The 20,143-nt window shown below is 35.9% G+C and overlaps 1 protein-coding gene across 1 annotated transcript; it reads left to right on the forward strand.

The window, feature by feature from the left end:
- The first annotated feature begins 538 nt into the window (after positions 1 to 538).
- LOC131067146 (E3 ubiquitin-protein ligase XBAT33) lies at positions 539 to 19,835 on the forward strand. The gene is made up of 10 exons (XM_058002080.2): positions 539 to 1,786; positions 1,886 to 1,945; positions 3,784 to 3,855; positions 3,977 to 4,161; positions 4,249 to 4,409; positions 4,518 to 4,576; positions 4,716 to 4,762; positions 4,910 to 5,053; positions 10,423 to 10,514; positions 18,783 to 19,835. The coding sequence occupies exons 1-10, from the start codon at positions 1,610 to 1,612 to the stop codon at positions 19,385 to 19,387; spliced, it is 1,602 nt and encodes a 533-aa protein (XP_057858063.1). The 5' UTR covers positions 539 to 1,609; the 3' UTR covers positions 19,388 to 19,835.
- The last annotated feature ends 308 nt before the right edge of the window (positions 19,836 to 20,143 follow it).

Consider the following 20,143-nt stretch of genomic DNA (forward strand, 5'->3'; position numbering starts at 1 on the left):
AAAATTAATTATGTCCAAAAGATTATGCTCTTGACATACAATCTTCAAAAACTTAATCACAAAAAAAACTATTTTTTCTTTACAATAATAAAACCATCTAAAAAGTTTAATTATTTTTTTAATTGATTGATCACATGACAAAGTGGGTCTTTCAACAAGTCCACATAGAAGAGAACAAGTTAACTAAAATTTGATCCTTGACGCCAAATCTTAGTTATGATCTTCCTACGTAGTGTAGTTGCCTAGAAGCATCATACACTGCATTACATTCCAAACTCTAATTATTGTCAAAATCATTGTCCCTTTTACATTGCTCATTTTATATAATAGACTTAATAAAACCAGTCTTATGTCCCTCTGGTCAACATTAAAAACATTAAAATTTAAACAAAAGCAGGCAGGCAGGCGATGTGAAGTGGACCTAATTTCTCCCGCGACACGCGTACGGCGAAGATTCCGTGCAAGTTACCAATACATCGGACGGTTGATCACTTAAACCTAAACATAACGTCCACAACCCTCAAATTCAGCAGAAAACGGATAAGTTTTCAACATTTACTGCGATAAAACTGGGTTTACGAAAACATTCGACTGATTTTTGTTTCTGACAGGAAGTGGGCTTATAAATCTTGGGTCCGATATACTTTTGTAGCCTTACAGCTTGGTAAAGTTTGATCGAAATAAGCTGCACAGCATCTTAAAGCCCACATATCTAGGTGGGTGGTTGGTGAGTCATCTTCGGATGACTCTGTGGATATTTATACCCAAATGAAGAATGCTGTGAGATGTCCTGAAATCAAGCAGTTTTAGGTAGGGAACTAGAGAAAGAAAAGATCCTTCAACAAGGCAAGTTTGATCCAGAGGGGCTTGGGCACAGAGAACTTTCTTTTTTAAAGATTGTTTGTGGCAGTATGATAACACAGTGCTCTGCAATTCTGTAATGAGTGTCTCTTTCTAGTGACCTAATAAGTAATGTTGCCGAATTAGGTATACGACAGTGTTCTATTGCGTCCCCTGTAATACAGTCTCACTGATTTTCACTGAGGTCAGCCGAACTTCATTGGTAGCCTTGGTGTGGTGAAGGAGATTTGCATTTAGGTCTCATTTAGGCATGACCCATTGGGCATCCTGCATTAGTTCCTCATTAATTCATCAGGATTTTGCTGTGCATTTTGGGTGAGGGTATCTTTTGAGCCTTTTTTAAAGATATTGTTATGTCATAGAGAGGGTGGTAGGGGTTACACTGTAGTCGTGGCTTGATAATGCATTGGACTGATTTGGATGAGATTGAGAATAGGTTATGTTGAATTTAGTGGGTTGGATGTCCGCAATGTCAGTTCTCTGAAAATGTGAATGTGAGGACTATACGGAAAGTCCTGATTGAAATCAATACCAGGATTTTTGCTGGTCTGATGTGTACATTATTCAGTTTATCTCTGTGAAGGGACGATAATAAAGAATATAAAATAATCGGGTGATCGGAATCAGTAGAAGGAGATCCTATATTGTAAAGAGAGCACACAATTTTAAGCTTCAGCCCTTCTCGGTGGCTGAGACAGCTGTGATATTTGTAGTTTTATAAAGACGCAATTAAAATCATATTATTTCAATGGGTAACTCCCTGGGGTGCTCTGCATCAGGGGAACGCTTGGTATCTGCTGCAAGAGATGGGGATTTGATGGAGGCTCGCATGCTTTTGGATTTCAATCCCTGTTTGGCCAGATATTCTACCTTTGGTGGACTGAACTCGCCTCTTCATTTTGCAGCTGCTAAAGGCCATAGCGAGGTAGGTAGCCGTTTTAGATATTTGGTTTTATTTTGTCTTTTGGATTTTATAATGGCTATACTTCCTGTAGTCTTATTCAGAGTTTTTGAATGTGAACAGATTGTAAATTTGCTGCTCGAGCATGGAGCTGATGTGAATTCTAGGAATTACTGTGGTCAGGTATGTTCTCTAAGTAATGCCTATCACAAGTTGCCTAAGTTTTCTGTGCATGATGTTATATGGATGCAGTAATAAAATAACCGAGGGAATAAAAGGGAAATATATGAACCCATTTTTTCTCCTAAAATGTTGTTCTTTCTTCCCTTGGCTTTGGCACATTTTTGGGTTATTGCAGATCAACCACATGACAATTTGTTCGGAAAGGGAAAAAAAAAACCCTATAGTCCCAAACTATATTCTCTCCGTGAATTGATATATGAGATTTTTTAATTTTGTGTTGGCGAGCCCCAGACCTCAAATTTTAAACTCACACTTCTTTTATTGTCTGAGATTAAAATCTTTTATGGAGAATATGCATCATGATCCCTGTAAATCTGGTTGGTTATTACACCCCAGTGAAGGAGTAGACACACCATCCTTGCAATTGGTTAAAGTGCAACGAAAAGCCTCATGTGTTATCGTGCACAATCACCATTACTTGTAAGAGACAGGAGGTAATAAAGTGGGCTGAAATCTCACTGTAGCGTGTAATTAGAAAATTTCAAAATGATAACAAACACACGGTAAGTGGAGCGCCAAGGCACAATTAATGCGATTACCAGATCTCTGACAAGTGACATACCAACTTTGGGTGAGATGTAAACCTCCTATGCATAAGGAAATATATGCAATTCTTCTTGGAATGTCTGAGATCAAAGTTTTTGTGAAAAAATACTTTAGGGGATGTGCATCATGATCCCTGTAACCTGGGCAAGTGAAGGAGGAACCTTCCCATCCTTGCAAATAGTCAAAGTGCAGCCAAGAGCCTCATGTGTTATATTGCATTATCACAATTACTTTATATGAGAAAAGAGGTAATAGCGTCAGCTGAATTCTCATAATTGCATGTAATTAGAAAACATCAAAATGGTAACAACCTTGGGTGAGATGTAAACCATAAGGTAAGGGGAGCATCAAAGCACAAGTGATATGATTATCAGATCAGTGACATACTAAGAGATGTAAACCTTCTATGCAATGAAATATATTTAATCCTTACTGTTATGATACGGACCACAAGGCAAAGAAATTTATGAAGTACAAATGATGCCTAGAATGCCACAACCTGGTATGAGATGTAAAATTGTGATGCACAATTAAATATGTGTGATTTTAAACTTCCATGTATTTAGAGGCCGTGATAAACTGCTATGGTTAAGGGGAGCTTTAGCACGAAATACATTATTTATTCATTTATACAATAGCTTACAAACAATAGTAAATTCTGATATTATAACATATGCTTTTTTAAGTCAAGAAAATGAATAACAGTTTATTTATCTAAACTGCAAGGTAAGTGTCACTTCTGTAAATTGGATGCCTAAGTAACTCCCAGCTTGTGGTCTTACCTGTAAAACTGTTTTAGGGAATCAGGAACATGTTCTTTCAGCTATCATGTAGAAGGGGGAACTTTATAAGCTTAAGAAACATGAAACCCGTAAAGACCAAAACTTATATGGTGAACAAAAAGTACCAGCAGTAGTCAAAACTGGACTTGATTATCTCGAGAAATTGGTTTTGCTATTTTGGAACATTGACCACATGATTAATTAGAAGTGAGCTCTCAATAATTAGGAATGAGCTCTTCTATACCATATTAATTTCTTTAATGAAGCGATCAATCAATAGGACAAAGAGACCTGTTCGTGATTAGGATAGGACCTTTTCTATACCAATCTCATTGACAAATGAAATAGGTTTCTTGTCTCTGGCTGACATAGAAGTATTGCACTGTAGGTTTTAATCAATTGCATGATATTTTCAAATCTAAGGTTCTATCTGTCTGTTTATGAATGCAGACAGCTTTGATGCAAGCTTGTAGGTATGGGCATTGGGAAGTTGTGCAGACTCTTCTTCTGTACAAAGCAAATGTATGTAAGATTTTACTTGATATTACCAGACTTGTTTCTCACTGAAAAAGTTTAACAGCTTATCTGTTAGGAATTTTTAGTTATGTTCAAAATACACATCTAATAGCCCTTTGGGAATTAGGTTACAAAAGCAGATTACCTCAGTGGTAGGACAGCCTTGCACTTTGCAGCAGTAAATGGTCACACAAGATGCATCAGGCTTGTTGTTGCAGACTTTGTACCCAGTGCCCCTTACAATTTGAGTGTGTCTTCGCCTTCTGGCAAAAAGGATGATGCCTCACCTATAGGACGCCTGTTTGATTTGAAGTAAGTTAACTTGATGTAAAATTTCCGGTATTTGAGTATTGAAAATTGGTTTTGTGTATTTACTTCTGCTTCATGCACTTGGTGCAGCGCACTTTCCAAATTTGTGAACAGGGCAGCAGATGTTGGGATTACAGCTCTTCACATGGCTGCACTTAATGGGCACTTTGATTGTGTGCAATTGCTTCTTGATCTGAATGCAAATGTGTCAGCTGCAACATTTCATTATGGCACTTCAATGGATCTGATAGGTGTGATCCTTGATAAATATTTAAAATTAGACAGGCCCCTTATGTTAGTTATTTTTTCCTTTCAAACTGCTAATGTCCTACTTAACTTTGTGTTACATGTCATATTAGGAGCTGGAAGCACTCCTTTACATTATGCAGCGTGTGGAGGCAATATACAGTGCTGTCAGGTTTTGTGAAATTTTAAATTCTATATTTTAGAACTGTTTGACACATTTATTTCTTTGTGGTTAAAATGATTGGTTGTGGTGAATGGTTCCAATTGACTCACAAAACTGTAATGCATTTTTAATTTTTTTAACATTTCAGATTCTAATAGCACGAGGCGCTAGTCGAACAACTTTGAATTGCAACGGGTATTTTGAATTTAGAATCCAAACTTTCAATTTATCATTACTAATGAATATTTATTTATAGTAATGGAAGATGTGGAATATGTTCATTTAAGAGATTAAGTGCTTATGTGGTAACTATAAGCTTAACCTTTATGTTTTATCTTGTAGATGGATACCACTTGAAGTGGCTAGAATATGGGGTCGGCATTGGCTTGAGCCACTGTTGTTGCCTCACTCAGAATTAAGTCTACCACCTTATGCTCCATCAAGCTTTCTCTCACTCCCTCTTATGAGTATACTAAATATTGCCAGGTATTCTCCACAACAATGAAGCATATAATGGATCTAACTTAAAAACATTTTGACCATGATGACTCTTTCTCTTTTCATTTTCATATCTGGAGCATTTGACGATTTTGATATGACAAAAGCTACCATCAGAGCCTAAGTTGCATGGAGATTAGACTTGCTCAAACTTTGTGTTCAAAAGATGAAAGAATGTTTTTGTCACCATCAAACATTAAATCTACTAATGAGAACAATATAAGTGAGAATAACTCCAGTTTTGATTTTTTTACCATTGAAAACAAGAGATCTTCATTCGCCACATTTCTTAAGGTCAACTTCTTTATAAAATTGAAGAAAAATAAGGATTTTGAATTAAAACTAATACTTGGGTGCTGCACAATTGTTGCACATTATGGTGCCATCTGCATTCTGTATGTACATGATCAAATTTGAAATGTATAACATAAATAAGAAGATGTTTTGGGTAGCAAGCAATTTATAGAATGGGATATTATGGCAAGATTCATCTGTAGGTCTATAATGGGCTAGGTGACCAGTTCTGTTATTGGTTCTGTTATATACACACACATATATATAGATATACATATACACACACATATATACACAAACATATGTATGTATGTATGCAGCAGTAAATAAGTTCAAATGCCTCACATAGCATCACATATTGTATAATAAACAAAACCACCATAAAAATAAAAAATATTACAATGCCAATTAGTCAAACTCAAATGTCACGATATATGTTATATATTAGAATTAAAAAATAATACTGTCAAGCATCAACAGTCAGCCATAACTGCACAAGCATCATCACATGGGGTCTTCAAAAATATAGTCATTACCATCTGTATTAATTATTAAGTGATGTAGGTTCTGGTAAATTAGAAGAACCATAAACAGCGCCACTCACATTGGCATTAGCACTAGCAAATATAATAATGATAAACAATATTATTGAATCATAACAATAGGCAGTGGACACTAACTGCATCATCCCCGCAAAAAGAAGAAGTCGGCTTCCAGAGAACAAGGAAAACGACGAAGCATCAAGTAACATTAGGGAAGATTGTTCAATCTGATCATGATATTGTAGACGAAGACCTATAGGCAAACTTGGAAGCATAGTTCGCAAACTCAGACTTGGAGTGTACAAATCAAATGAGTTCAGTGGGGGCTGGGGGCAACACCCCAACGGAGTTGAGGGGCAGTGCCCTCATTGGGTTTGAGGGGTTGCACCCTTCACTGGGTCCGGGGGTAGTGCCCCTGATGTGTTCCTTGTTGTGATACAGGATGGGGTTGAGGAGTGTAGCTCTCACCACCAAGCCCAAACGAAGTCCTTCAAAATCACACAGATTTTGTTTTTGTCTTTAAAATGTATTGGAATCCACATTTTAGGGTTATGGTTAGCTTTTTAGTCAACTTACAGGTCAAATTTTTTTTAAAACCAAACAAATTCGCCACCTGAATGTTGGTCCCGCAAAATTTGCTGCGGGTATGCCTGGGTTCGTCTTGAATGGACCTGCAGGTGTCTGGTGGGACTATGCATGTGGAGCAGATCTGGGCTGGATCAGACCTGAACTTAGCAGGCCAGTACTAGTGAACCAGTAACATAGTTAATGGGGATAATGTTCTATTCATTGAGGACAATGATCTTGAGAAGGCAGGGAGAGAAATTCCTGCCTTGAATAATTTTATTCTTTTTTTCCCTGAGATTTATTATCATCACTTCTGGAAGAAATTCTTCTGGTTACTAATTTATGTTTTATTCGAGCTGCATTCAGCAAAACACAATTCATGCTTTAGATAAATCAGGAAATAAAAAACTTCATTTCAATTTGTAAATGAAACACAATATACAAATTGGCTTATTGTTTTCTGTATAGAATATTAAAAAAAGAGAATTTCTAAGGGGTTTATCCTCGAGACTACTGAAAATGGAAGCCTTACTTCTTATAATTCAATCTTTTCTATACTCTATTTATTGCTCCTGTTATGATATTGCCTTTATTTTGTGCTTGGGGTATAGGTTAATAGCTATCAACTTGTGGCAAATATGGTTGAAGGGATACCATATTAATCGCTGTTATATTTTTAGTCATGTATAAACACTTCATTTTAGTCTTTGTTATATGCTTAGACATGTAAACATTTCATTTCAAATGCTGTTGGTGAAATCTCTAATGAGAATACTTGCATTATCTTGTACAACTTTTTGTTGCTATTTCTGATGTTTATTCTTAAGCTTTATCAATAAGGGCAGTTATGTTGTGATAATTTTTGGTGTTATGAGCTTGTCTACATGTCATGACCCCTCCTTGATTGTTATATATATATCTTAAATAAAGCAATAATTATTATTAATTAATATAATCAACGAATGATTATTCAAAACTATTAAATATTTATTTATCAATAATAATATTCTTGAAATATTTAAATTAATATTATATTACATAAATTATAAACAAAATTACATGCCCCGTATCAATTGATATGGTGATGTTTTGATAGTTGATTATTTATTTAATATATTTGTTATAACAGTTGATTAAATTTTCATTTAATTTAATATATCTAGAAATAGTAAATTACTAATTGATTAAGTCGATCAGTAATCCCCCTAAAGAAGAACAAATTAATAAAAAAATACATCTATACATTCAGACAATTATTAATCATGATAATTATTAAGGGAACGATATTATTATCAACTAAATCAACGGTCTTAATAGAGAAACACGGGATTAGATATAGTCATAGGCAAACACATCATACGAAGGGTCGCCACCCTTGGAAGACTTAAGCTTCCAGTCATTCCATTCCGTTAAGGAGATATATATATGGGCCATGCGGTTTGCTTGCGGAGGAGCGTTGGAGGGAAGTAGAGGTAATAGGTCGACTCAAGACATTATCTACATATCGTTGTGTCTTAATTTGAAGTAGGCCAAATATTTAGAGACTTGTGATCGGGTGATAAGGCTCCATGTGGACAAATAGAAACCACCGATCAGAACAGATCAGAACTGTATTAAGCTACAGGCGGTAGCATCCTTGAACTTGATGCATGGGGATGTATTCTTACTATAGGAAGTTCGATAGTGCTTCTAAGCAGAATTTAATATTACTAAAAATATTAATATAGAGTACATCATGTATCTAATAAGGATACCAAGTATCGTGATAGTGGCAGACCAGATCTGACATGCATCAGATCTGTCTGCCATGACCAGCCACCAAACATATTACCAACAAGTAATGTTTAAGTAGTAGTATTAGTAATTTATATAATAGGATATTAGCTAATACACAAATAATTGGTAATATTACTTATTTTACTTATTTATTTATGTATATATATACTCAAATCAGAGTAAGGAATAATATAACGATTGGATTAGAGTAAGGAATAATATAACGATTGTAAATAATAAATATAGATATTGATGATAATAAATGTTAATATAATACCTTTAGAAATTAGTAATAACTTATATAAATAGTAATTAATAAATATGTAATGATCTGTAAATAAATCAGAATAAGATTAACTATTTAGTATGGTAAGATAGCAAGTACTTGATTGAGTAAAGAAAGAAAGATAGAACATTTCAGATTTGATAAATGTTAAGGTAGTCTTGACTCTTAATCAAGTTAGTTTAAGTCATAAGTACTTTGAAAAAAGATTAATTGTGGTTAAAATTGATCAAAACCTAGTAGGGGACATTACACTACATTTTTTCGTAGTTACCAGTTTGATTAACTCGGAGGAGGTAAAAGAAATACAGAAATCTGGAATTATTAAAATAAATTGGTAAAATTCTATAGCAATTGAAAAGTGCAGACCAAGTTGGAGAAATCTGGCAGTCCAGTTGGAAATGCCAACAAATTTCGAGGATCACGGGGTTATTTACAGAACTGTGGAAGTCTTATAAAAACTGTTTACCATTTTTTGTATTTTGGGGATGGCAGTTAGTGTAAACAGAAAAGACAAAAAGGATTGGTGATCTTCTTGTGGGTAGAGGCCCCTCATAACAGAAGTTGTATGACAATATGCTGCAGTTTATACTTTATAGTTTATAGGTAATTTCACTGTATAAATTCTTTTTAATCTAGTTCCTGTCATACAGGGAATTTATAGTTTCTGAATTGTTGAATGTGGACAGAATAGATGTTCTTGGATAGCTTCTGCTAACTATTTGAAAACGCTTTCATATAGCCAAAGTTACCCTAATGGTAAATGCCTGTGTACTCTATAGTGGAGGTCTGGATGCAGAGTAGGGTTGTACACCTCTTTGAACAATATACAAGGCAAGGTAAATGGAAATGCAACCGGTCTTGTGGAATGCTTGCATTATGGGCATCTCATACACCAAATTGTGTCTTGGTAGTGACCCTAAAAACTTCCCTTATCTTCTTATGAAGTTTCAAACTAATCTGAAGTATGATATGAGCATATGCTCTTTGTATAGGTCGACACCATTCCATTAGAATTGTAAGGAGAGCAGTTATTGGAGGGTATCTAAGAAATATGTTGAAAACTTGAGGAAATCGGGTACTGCTAACTCATGAAAGAAAAGTGTTGAAAAGTTGAGAGACTGGATGTTGCCAGATATCTTGATGCAAACATGACAATAACTTTAATGGTTTTGCTTCCCACCGAACTTGGTATTGACCTTGACAATAAATCCTCATAAAATATTTAGACTTGGTATTAGTTTGTCCCATGACCTTTTGACAATGTGGATGAGAGGGGAATCCTAGCTAGATAATATTCTATACTAGTTTTGGGGAGGCATACTCCAGTCCATCAATAGAACAGGTGTTCTCAGGAAAAAATGCACTATAAATGATCCTAGTTGTCGTGTACTCTTATTTCCTTGGTGGTATTGAAGTCTAAATAGAACTTACTGGGTTCTTAAAATATTAGTTAAGATCAGTGGCTAATTTGTCTGACTATTGCTTCAGGATACATTATTCCTGACAATAAATAGATTAAGAATCATAAAGATACCTTTTCATTTAGTGCACTCTTACTTATCTTGTTTGGATTATGTTAATGAAGAATTCATGTTGGTGCATGCAAATGAAACTGGCTACGAGTTCTTAATAGGAAGAGTATATTAAGGAGTAAAAAGATGTTTAACTAATCTATAGATGCCATCTTTAATTTCAAAGTTATTATTGAAGAATGTAGGGGGCAATCTTTTAAATTTTGTTCTCTCCTAGACTGTATGTTTGCTTTTAGTTTTTAACATAATTCCTGGACATCTTGTATCAAAGAAGCTCAGCATAATTGATTTTGTAGAGATTAGTATTCCACTACCATGGAATTATCAAAAAATAATTGCTTTCCATATGTTTACATTTAGGGAATATGGATTGGAAGCAATGAATACTGCCAGTGAAGATAGTGAGCCTTGTGCAGTTTGTTTGGAGCGCAATTGTACTGTAGCTGCCGAAGGTATTATTGTTGTCTAAATTTTCCTATTCAGTATTCTCTGGTTTCTCTGTTATTGTATTCGCTTATTTCGTTATACTTGTTGCAAATTGTGGCCCAATTGAGTGTTATGCACCAAGATGAGTATATAAGTACAATAAAATGTCAATATTTTTTCAAGTGTTTCTTGAATTCTACTGATTGCAATATGTTTTAGAATCTGTGAGAGTATCCATGCTCTTCTGATTTAATAACATTCCTTGGATTAACTTGAGTTATAGAATTGTCCCAAGGAATGCTAATCATGTTAATTATGTTGTCTGTGTGGAGTTGCCTGTGAATGAATTTCTTTCTGCAGTAGAAAGAAGCCAGCTGATCTTATTCCTGAATCGTTATAGAAATTAGAACTCCATAAATTTCTTCATTATCATGGAAAGCTATATTAAAAGAGCTTTGACAGACTGGAGGTTGTTGATGGGATCATTAGCGTGCAATATTGGAGCTGGGGTACTCCAAGACAAGCGTGTTTTCCCTATATTTGGACTTTTGTTTACTTCGGCTTGATTTTATTTTCAAATAATAAATGATGCAAGGCATAAAAATGAAATGCCAGACTACCTAATTACACGCATAATCTTTTTCTAACTAAAAAATGCTCGAAAATTCATAAAATTGATAAAATAATAATTTATTTATTTTTAATTCCATACCAAAAAAATTGCGCAGGGGCATCAAATGAAATGACTTAAATAGTGGAAGATATGAAATGTGGATACGAAAATTTAGTCCTAACCTCAAAGAACTTAAAATGAAAAACTTTAATAAAAACAACAGATCTGAGTACACTAATCCACAAACACGTACTGCTGAAAAAATAAACTGCGAATACTCACAGGTCTGGACTCTCAACATTACACTTATTTTCTATTAAAACTGCAAAGAAAAAGATTCCATTCGAATGCAATTTTAGAAAAAAAGACTGCTTCACAATTAAAATTAGAATATGTGCTTGTTAAATGGATCAAGTGCTCTAGGAATCTAACTAAAAAAAACTATAGATGAGGTATTTAGTAAAGCTTCAAGTTAAATATATGTTTCACTCAGTTTGACCGAACAATTAACTAGTCTGACCAACTAAAAACTCCTAATCAGAGTACTTGAGACTAAGCTGCAAATTCTAATCACTAAGTCTCAAATGGTTAACTGGGTGCTAATCTCAAAGAAGACTCCCTACATTGTTAGGCCTTATTTTCCTATACGATTACATTCTCTCCATGCTGATCTCTTTGCTGTGCATAGGTGTGGCTCTGCTGCTGTCATATTATTGTGCCGTCCTTGTGAGAACATTAGCTGAGCAACTCGAGATAGATACTCCTAACACTTCTCCTTTGTGCTAATAGTGTTTTCCACCAATCCCAGACTCTCTCTCAACATCTCAAACTTCCCCATAGTAAAGTGCTTTGTCAAATATCTGCAACCTGTGCATCAGAGTGAACATACTCACATACCACTGCTCTCTTTTGAACTCTGTCCTTTGAGGAAATGGTATTGAATATCTATATGCTTAGAGCAATTGTGGAACACTGGATTCTTAGCGAGCTAATGGAACTCTGATTGTTATAGTTCACAATTGGTAACTGCAACATCCGATTGGTTACTTTTGCTATCAACCTACAAAGCCATATAACCTCACAACGAGTAGACAAGGCTGGCATGTACTCTGCAAAGTAAATATTAGGATGGGTATTCACAAAGCAAATATTAGATCGGATATTCATCAATTAATTGAGGAAATGATATTGAATGTCTATATGCTTAGAGCAATAGTGAAACACTGGATTCTTAGAGAGTCTAATGCAATTCTGATTGCCATAGTTCATGATTGTTATTTGCAACATCTGATTGGTTACTTTTACTATCAACCTGCAAAGCCAAATAACCTCACAACTAGTGGACAAGGCTGGCATGTAGTATGCAAAGAAAATTTTAGGTTGGGTATTCACATCAAAGCAAACATTAGGTCAGGTATTCATCAATTACATGAGGGAACTTATCAACTACATGTTTGTAGAAGGATCCACCAAATTTGAATCTAATTCCATAATCAATTTCAGATTAAAAAATGGGAGTAGATAGGGGTTTACAATCCATCATTTGAATTCTCTTCAGAATATTTACGTGTGCTTCCCTTGACCAAGGAAGACCTCACCTATATTGTGCCATATCTGAAGACTCGAAAATAGTGCATAAAGCTGATGTGTATTATCCGATTATGTAAAACTCAGAGGCCAACTCCCCCTTGCACCATGTGATGAGCTTCTCACTGCTAACTCTAAGGATCAGGTCATCCGCATAGAATAACAAAACTAATAGATCATATTTATCAAATAGATAGTAAAGTTTAGGATTTGGCATTGTTTTGGGGAATCCTAAACTCAACAATATCTGATCAATATGTGAGTAAAAGCACGTGGTCGCACAGGGACTTTTTCATCCTGCATACTTGGGTCTCTCACTCATGCATCTCAAACCCCTTAAGTTATTTTTTTCATCGGTAAAAGGCGATATATTATATCAATACTAAAACAGAGAAATTACATAAAAATCAAGTAGCTTATGCTAGAAACCACTATCAGTTTATACAAATACATCAACCCTCCATAACTGGATTGCCAACTATAGATCACCTAGAAGCCATATACAACTATTACAAAAATATAAATGTATGCTATTAACTAAACATATGAGCCTATCATCCAGCAAGTGCGATCATCATCTGCTACAAAAATAGACTGCTTTTCACGCACAACTTACGGCTTCGGATCCTTATCCCTCGGCATCTCACAACTGATCCAATAGTCTTCCTTACGGAAGATGGATTTCTGTTTTGCCTTTCTGGGCTCCTCTCCACCCGTCACCTGCTCCACTTGCTCACAGTTGCAGAGGTACTGTTTGATGAGATTCCAGCCTCCTTGTGCCTCCACTCTGCAATACTCTTTGTCACTGTCAGCTCCCTAAACCAGAAAAGGCCTCAGTGGCGAGATAAATTCTACATCCCAAACCCATTCTCCACTCTTGGTGATGAAGCCTTCACTCAGTGGCGCCATTGTCATTAGGGTGTCCATTCCAAATTTCCACTCTTCCCTGACACATTCTCTTGTCACCCATTTCACATCTTCTTTATTGCCCATTTCCAAGCACCAAGCAAAAAACAGAGAGGCCGCATCCACGTTTGTGCGATATTTGAACTTGGAGTTCATATATTCCTCCCCTAGAAACTTATCAATGATCCTCAGGAAATGCATATCCTCAATTTTTGAAAATATTCCTTATCCTTTCTTCCAATATCTTTCCCATGAAGGCAAGTTGCTGCTTGTCTGTCAAGAATGAAAATTGGCCTCCATATTGCTCAGAAAAAACTTGCCAAACCCCAACTCTCCTTGCTAATTGCCTCCTATTCTTCTTTCACTGCCTTCCAAAAACAACTTCTTCGAAAAGCTCAAGGGCTTGTGCATTTAAAGCGAAGGCGTCGTGATTCGGACTACTTCCTCCGCTTCACATGTATTGCCACCTCAAGTTGTAATGCTTGCACCACCCTCGTAGATCTCCCAACAGCTGCATATTGCAGTTTGCATTCGTCCTCCACGCTACCACCTCTGCTTGTCTCTTCACACGCTTAATCAACCTATCGTTACTCCATCCTGCAACCTTCTGAAGTCATCTCACCACTCCATCATGTTGCCTTCTCTAGCAAAACACCTCCAGTTCGAAAGAATGTCCGCCTCCCTATTTACCTCACATTTGATATGTGAGACTTTAAACTCTTGAAATTGAATTAGTTTAGATTTAATGACCTTTATAAACTTGTTTAATTTTCAATTTTGGGCTTCACCCTTAACAATTGAATTTACTATCATTTGGGAGTTGCCCTCAAGTTGAAGCTTAGTGACTGAAAGGTGGGAAGCCTAGTTAAGTGCAAGGACCGTCGCTTGAGCTTCTGCCTGTTCCTTCTTCCAACTTTTGAGCACTGATTGCAAGGATGTTTCCAACTTCATCCCTTGCTACTCATCCCACACCTGAAGGGCCAAGATTTTCCTTAGACGTCCCCATCAAAGTTGATCTTGATCCATCCTTTCTCTGGCCTTTGCCATACAACTCCTTCGTCAGCTTGCTTATTTGGATTAACCTAGTGAGGGCCATTAACGGGTCATCTCAAACCCCTTAAGTTGATTGATATACATGTTTTGATTTATTTTGCCATTAAGAAAAGTTTGTCTTTACATCCATCTAATATAAAGGCCAATCAAAATAAGATGCAAGAGCCATAATTACCCTAATAGAAGTATATCATATTTAGCTCCCTCTCTTTAGGATAACCCTCTTGCAATGATTATGGCTCTGTACTTCTCTATGCCCTTGATTGCTACATTCTTAATCTTGTACAACCAGCTGGAACCAATCAATTGCTTCCCTTCTAGTCTCCCGGCACAATTGCCCAAACTTTGCTCTGCATAATGGAGTGAGACTCTTTTGCCATGGTATCTTGCCACACTTGCTTTGAATTTGCCTCCTCAAGTCTGAAGGTCTCCATCAATGATGGAAGATATCAGGACAACATAACTCAAAAATCTCGTAGGGGGATGACTCACTTAGAAAGAATTCTTTAGAGCTTCTACTTGTTTCTGTGCATCCTGTAATGTCTAAGTAAGCCATTTAAGATTCTTGGCTATCCTAGAAAGTAATGAGGTATTTGGACTTTAGAATCTAGTTAAATTGCATTTGCTGTTGCACTTTGTGAATCAACACCTGGAACAAATCTGTTCACCCTTCTCAACCTCCATAGGATGCTCTTGAGACTTAGAGGATCAAGCATCCTCATCTGAGTTCGCATCTTGGCTTACAACTGTCTTCTATCATGCTGAAACATAAACATTGCAAGCTTTGGAGGATTCATTGTATCTCACAAACACAATCTTCAAGTGTTTTCCTCATCTTGTTTGGCACATTAATGTAGAGATAACTCCCAAACACCTGAAAATGAGAAACATCAAGTTTCTTCTCTGCGAAGGGTTCCTTTGCATGTTGTTCTTCATCACCCTATGAGATTTTCCACCGTTTCTCATTCTCTGGGATTTTCCTGCCAATTTTTATAGCTGACAACAATTTTCCATCATAGTTGTGACTCCTTTATGCTTTTGATTATTCATTTAGAATTTTAAGTCTTGTGAGGATGCATCCCCACACCCAACAGTTGGGCCCCTGTCCAGAACTTCCATCACTTACAATGGCCTTCATATAAAAGAAACTTAGCCTTAGCCTTGCACATTGGCTTTTATACAACCATAAACCAAATAAAGATATGTCCAGTGTTTTTAATTCTTTGGAAATCCTCTGCAAATTTTATATCTGATAATAATTTGCCATCATGGTTGTGATCCTTTCATGGCCTTAGTTCACTTAGAAGTCAAGTTCCAATAAGATGCATTCTCTACATGCCATTTTGCCTACTGTTTGTAGGATTTTAATGTTACTTCTGGGTGCTTTGGGCAGGTTTTTCCAGAGAAGCAAAAATCTTCAAAAAATCCCTGAACCTCTTTTTTTAAAAATCGTTGACTGCAATTTTCAACATTCTTTTTTGCATTAAAATTGCATCTGAAAGCTTAATCAATGTCCTGCCAATTTGTGAAACCCTTGAAATTCTCATGGTGATGGAATGTTTTTTCCTGTTATCCTACTTGAATGCAAACATGTTTATTGTAGTCGTTTTGAGGTCTTACTAAGTTTTCAAAGTTTTCAGAGTTTGTTGTGATGGTGCGGTCTCTATAATTAAACATTCTTTTGATGGTAATAAAAATTTGGAATACAATGTTGTTTGTAACATTTTACCATCCACTCACATCATACAACATGACTAGAGGTCTACTTGCATATCGTTAAACTTACGAAAGAATCATTTAGTCACAAAGCTTACATGCTACACTGCATTCTACTGTTTTTAGACTAACTTTTCATTTGGACAATTCATAGGCTAAACTCTCTATTTGAGACAATTTGTGGACTAACCTCTTTTTTTTATTTGCTCTCTCGATCTCTATGCAATGGAAATGCCTTCAAATTTCAATAACAAGTAGTTTTTGTCTCTTTTTCAATATTTTTTAAATCTGATTTTTTCCATTTAAATCCTGATTATCTCAAAAAATCTTTTACTTTTAGTTTGCTGATTTTTTTCCCCAGAAGATTTTTGCTGCTACGAGTGAGTTTTTTCCATCTCCACATTTCCCCATACCCCGCAAAGGGTTACTTGGTGTAACGTTGCTTTGTATTTTAACGTTGTGAGGCCCAGTCTACCTTGCTTCTGACAGGTGGAAGCTTCCAACTCCCAAAGGCATCCTATTGTTTCTATGACTATCTAACTGAAGAAAGCTTTAAAGCATTTTCTCTATGCTGAAAATGTTTATTATGGAAAACCGCAGAGTACAAGTAGAAATTCTAGGAAGATAAAACCTGTGGATGCTTCTACATCCCACTGCTCAATGACGGAACACTTTAATTTATCTTGCCTCTTTTGGGCTCATTAGCTTTAAAATTTTGAAATTGATATTTCATTCAAAGCAGGTGATGCGAACTCCAATTTCGTATCTCTAAAGCAAGTTTAAGGGATTTCATCCCAATGGCATTAGGTTACTCCATCCAATGTTTGAGCTCTCAAGGCCATGAAATTCATCAAGATTTTATAGTGTACTTTTAGAGATCTTAATGGGGCTGGTATTTGGGAACTAATTCAAAAGGATATAATTTGATGGCTTCGGCATCATAGATATAAAGAGACAGGGCTAATGAACATCCTTGGTAAATAGACATTTGTAACATGGAAGCATCTGTAACTGCAAACATAGTCGAAGCATCAAGATGTTCATTGTTATTCCAAGAGCTTAGTGCGTTAAACTAATAAACCCAATTAATTATTGTCTCCATTCTGTTATGTGATGCTTTCTCAAAATCTAGCAATGCTATTAGCACCTGCCATGAGGCCTTGTTCCATAACCTACCAAAACTTGTAATAAATTTCCTAAGGATAATTTTTCCTTCCAAAATTCTTTTCTGATAGTCTCATTAGAGGAAGAACATTCGTAAACTTTTGATAGGTCTGAATGACACAGAAAACTAAAAACTAATGAGGATGTAAATGAAATTATTTTCAAGTTCTCTCATTTTTGAAGATATTTTTCTTCCAAGGTGTAGAGAATCTCGAATTGTTTGAATTTAGAAATAATTTATAGATCAAATTACAGGATTAAATAATATAGAGATACAAAATTATGGTCTCATGGAAAAGGAACAAGGCAAAAAGATAAGATGTTTTATCTGGCCTCATTTTGATTGGAAGATCTTATTTGCATCAAATAGATATTGGCGGAAACCAATGATGGTAGTCAATCTGTTATGTTGAGAGTACACACATGTATCCCAAATCAGATCATTTGGAACATACTCAAAATAGTTTGCATCTTATAGAACATAGTTTTGTTTCAATAAGAGACATTCTTCAAGATCTGGGAAATAATACCAAAATTTTCTTGTGTAAGAAACATTTGCCGATATTTGGACGAAATGAAACTATAAATGAGGTAAAGGAACAAAAACGGTAGTCGGTCTGTTATTAATAATGGTAGTTGATCTGTTATTAATAATGGTAGTCGATCTGTTATGCATGTACTCCAAATAGATCAATGGCAACATATTCAAAATAGTTTCTAGTCCACGATAGTATTGTAGACTATCAGAAAATACTAAAAGCCAAATGGTGGAAGACAATGACCACTTAGAATTCCACCGTAGATGCCACTTTTGGGGATTTTAATTTGGGTCTCCACAATGAGAATGCACACTTTAACCACTCAACCTTTAAACCCTTCATATACGATTTGTCACATTACAACTATTTTTAAAAAACTTGGTGAGTCTTTTCTTTCTATCTCCGAGAAATATTGAGGCCACGTTACCATGTTTACTTAAACAATTCTAGACCCAATCTAGGCACCTCTGATACACCTTTGATGACATAAATTTAATTTTGTATTTTAAAACCAGTGGTTTATTTTAGTATTACTAGATTTTATTTTTTGACTTGTTTTTATTCTTTTTACTGTCAATTTTCCGAAGTTATGTGGTGTACCTAGATGTTTTTCAATGTTAATGATGGGAAAGAAAATATTAGAATTTAATTATTGAAATTGTCTCGTACAAAAAGGGAAATTGTTGCTAATGTCTTATTCGATGTGTATCGTACAGGTTGTGGCCATGAACTTTGCACAAAATGCGCTTTGTACCTTTGCTCGACAAACACTGCTAGCTCTACTAGTGCAGATCCTCCTGGGTCCATATCATGCCCCTTTTGCCGTCAAGGCATTGTTTCCTTTGTCAAGCTGCCTGGTTCACCCTCAAAAGAGCTTAAGTTGAACATTACCCTTGGATTGTGCACTCCTTGTGCAGCAGATGTCTGTGACTCAGATTCAGCATCTAGCCCAGTAGGTCAATCTGAGTTCCATAAAAATAGGGATTCGTCTGTATCTTCAGATTCATTTTGTAGCGTGTCTTGTACTCCTTTCCCATCTGTTAGCCTACCTTTGTGTGCATGCAACAATGAACCTGGCTCTTCACTTGAAGCTAGACAGGAAACAGGAAGTTCTCAGCAAGCGCACCCGCCTGGGCATGATGCCTCAGCTGTGAATCCAATTTCCTCTGAAAATGGTTCTGATTCTTCTCTTGAACATAAGGAGGCAGTTAGCCCGAGGGTACAGAAAGCAAGCTGCTCAAAAATGCTGTTTTGGAGCAGGAAGAACAGTCAAAGAGAGAAGCCTGGAGAGCAACCTTGCAACTCCGAAATAAGTGTTTGATTTGTTTGTTCTGTTATAGTTGTCTTCTAGGGGCGAGTAGTGATCCATGATTGTATATTATTCAATTCTGTACAATTTACATTCATTTTTTATGACTTCTGTCCAAAAATTGCGCCTCTAGCCTCTTTCTTTCCAAATCCGACATATAATCAGCTATCTGCATCCTTTAATATTCTTGATGTATAAACTGGCACTGTAGTGCACAGACGTGTTCCATACTTGTGGTGAAAGAGAAGAAAGATTACAATTAGGGACAGGCATCCACTTGATCCTTCGCAGGCAGATATGAGGGTACCTTTGATTGGCTTCTACTAAGCTGTTTACAAAGATGTTGGATATGATTCTATTTCCTTGATTTGGAAAAGATGTTACTAGCTGTATCATAACGCCAAGTGGGAAACCATAGTAATGATCAAATATAAAAGAAAGCTTGATCATTGAATCAAAATGATTTCGTTTCTCAATTTCCAGACAACCCTCAAAGCAAGAATGTTGATATGTATTTTTTAAAAATCAATTTGTCTTGTCAAATCATTGGCATTGTATTCTTAAAACCCGAGTGTTGTGATTTGGCAAAACGGCAGTTAAATGTATTGGCACCTTAGAAATCAAGACAGCCAAAAGATGGACTGCACATACACATGCAAGCCCCGGTGAGAGAAAATAAGTTGTGATTACATATAGGGAATCAACTATTATTTATAATAAAGTAAGTTTTTAAGGGACAGAATCATATTATTAGATATAGTTCAAAGC

The sequence above is a fragment of the Cryptomeria japonica genome, chromosome 11 (genome assembly GCF_030272615.1).
Source record: "Cryptomeria japonica chromosome 11, Sugi_1.0, whole genome shotgun sequence".
NCBI classification, from domain to species: Eukaryota; Viridiplantae; Streptophyta; class Pinopsida; order Cupressales; family Cupressaceae; genus Cryptomeria; species Cryptomeria japonica.

Excerpts from the sequence above, each read along its gene's own strand:
- LOC131067146 (XM_058002080.2), top strand. The coding sequence starts at position 1,610 with ATGGGTAACTCCCTGGGGTGCTCTGCATCAGGGGAACGCTTGGTATCT. Across the intron at positions 1,787-1,885 it reads CTGCTAAAGGCCATAGCGAG|ATTGTAAATTTGCTGCTCGA; the intron begins GTAGGTAGCCGT and ends GAATGTGAACAG. Across the intron at positions 1,946-3,783 it reads CTAGGAATTACTGTGGTCAG|ACAGCTTTGATGCAAGCTTG; the intron begins GTATGTTCTCTA and ends TTATGAATGCAG.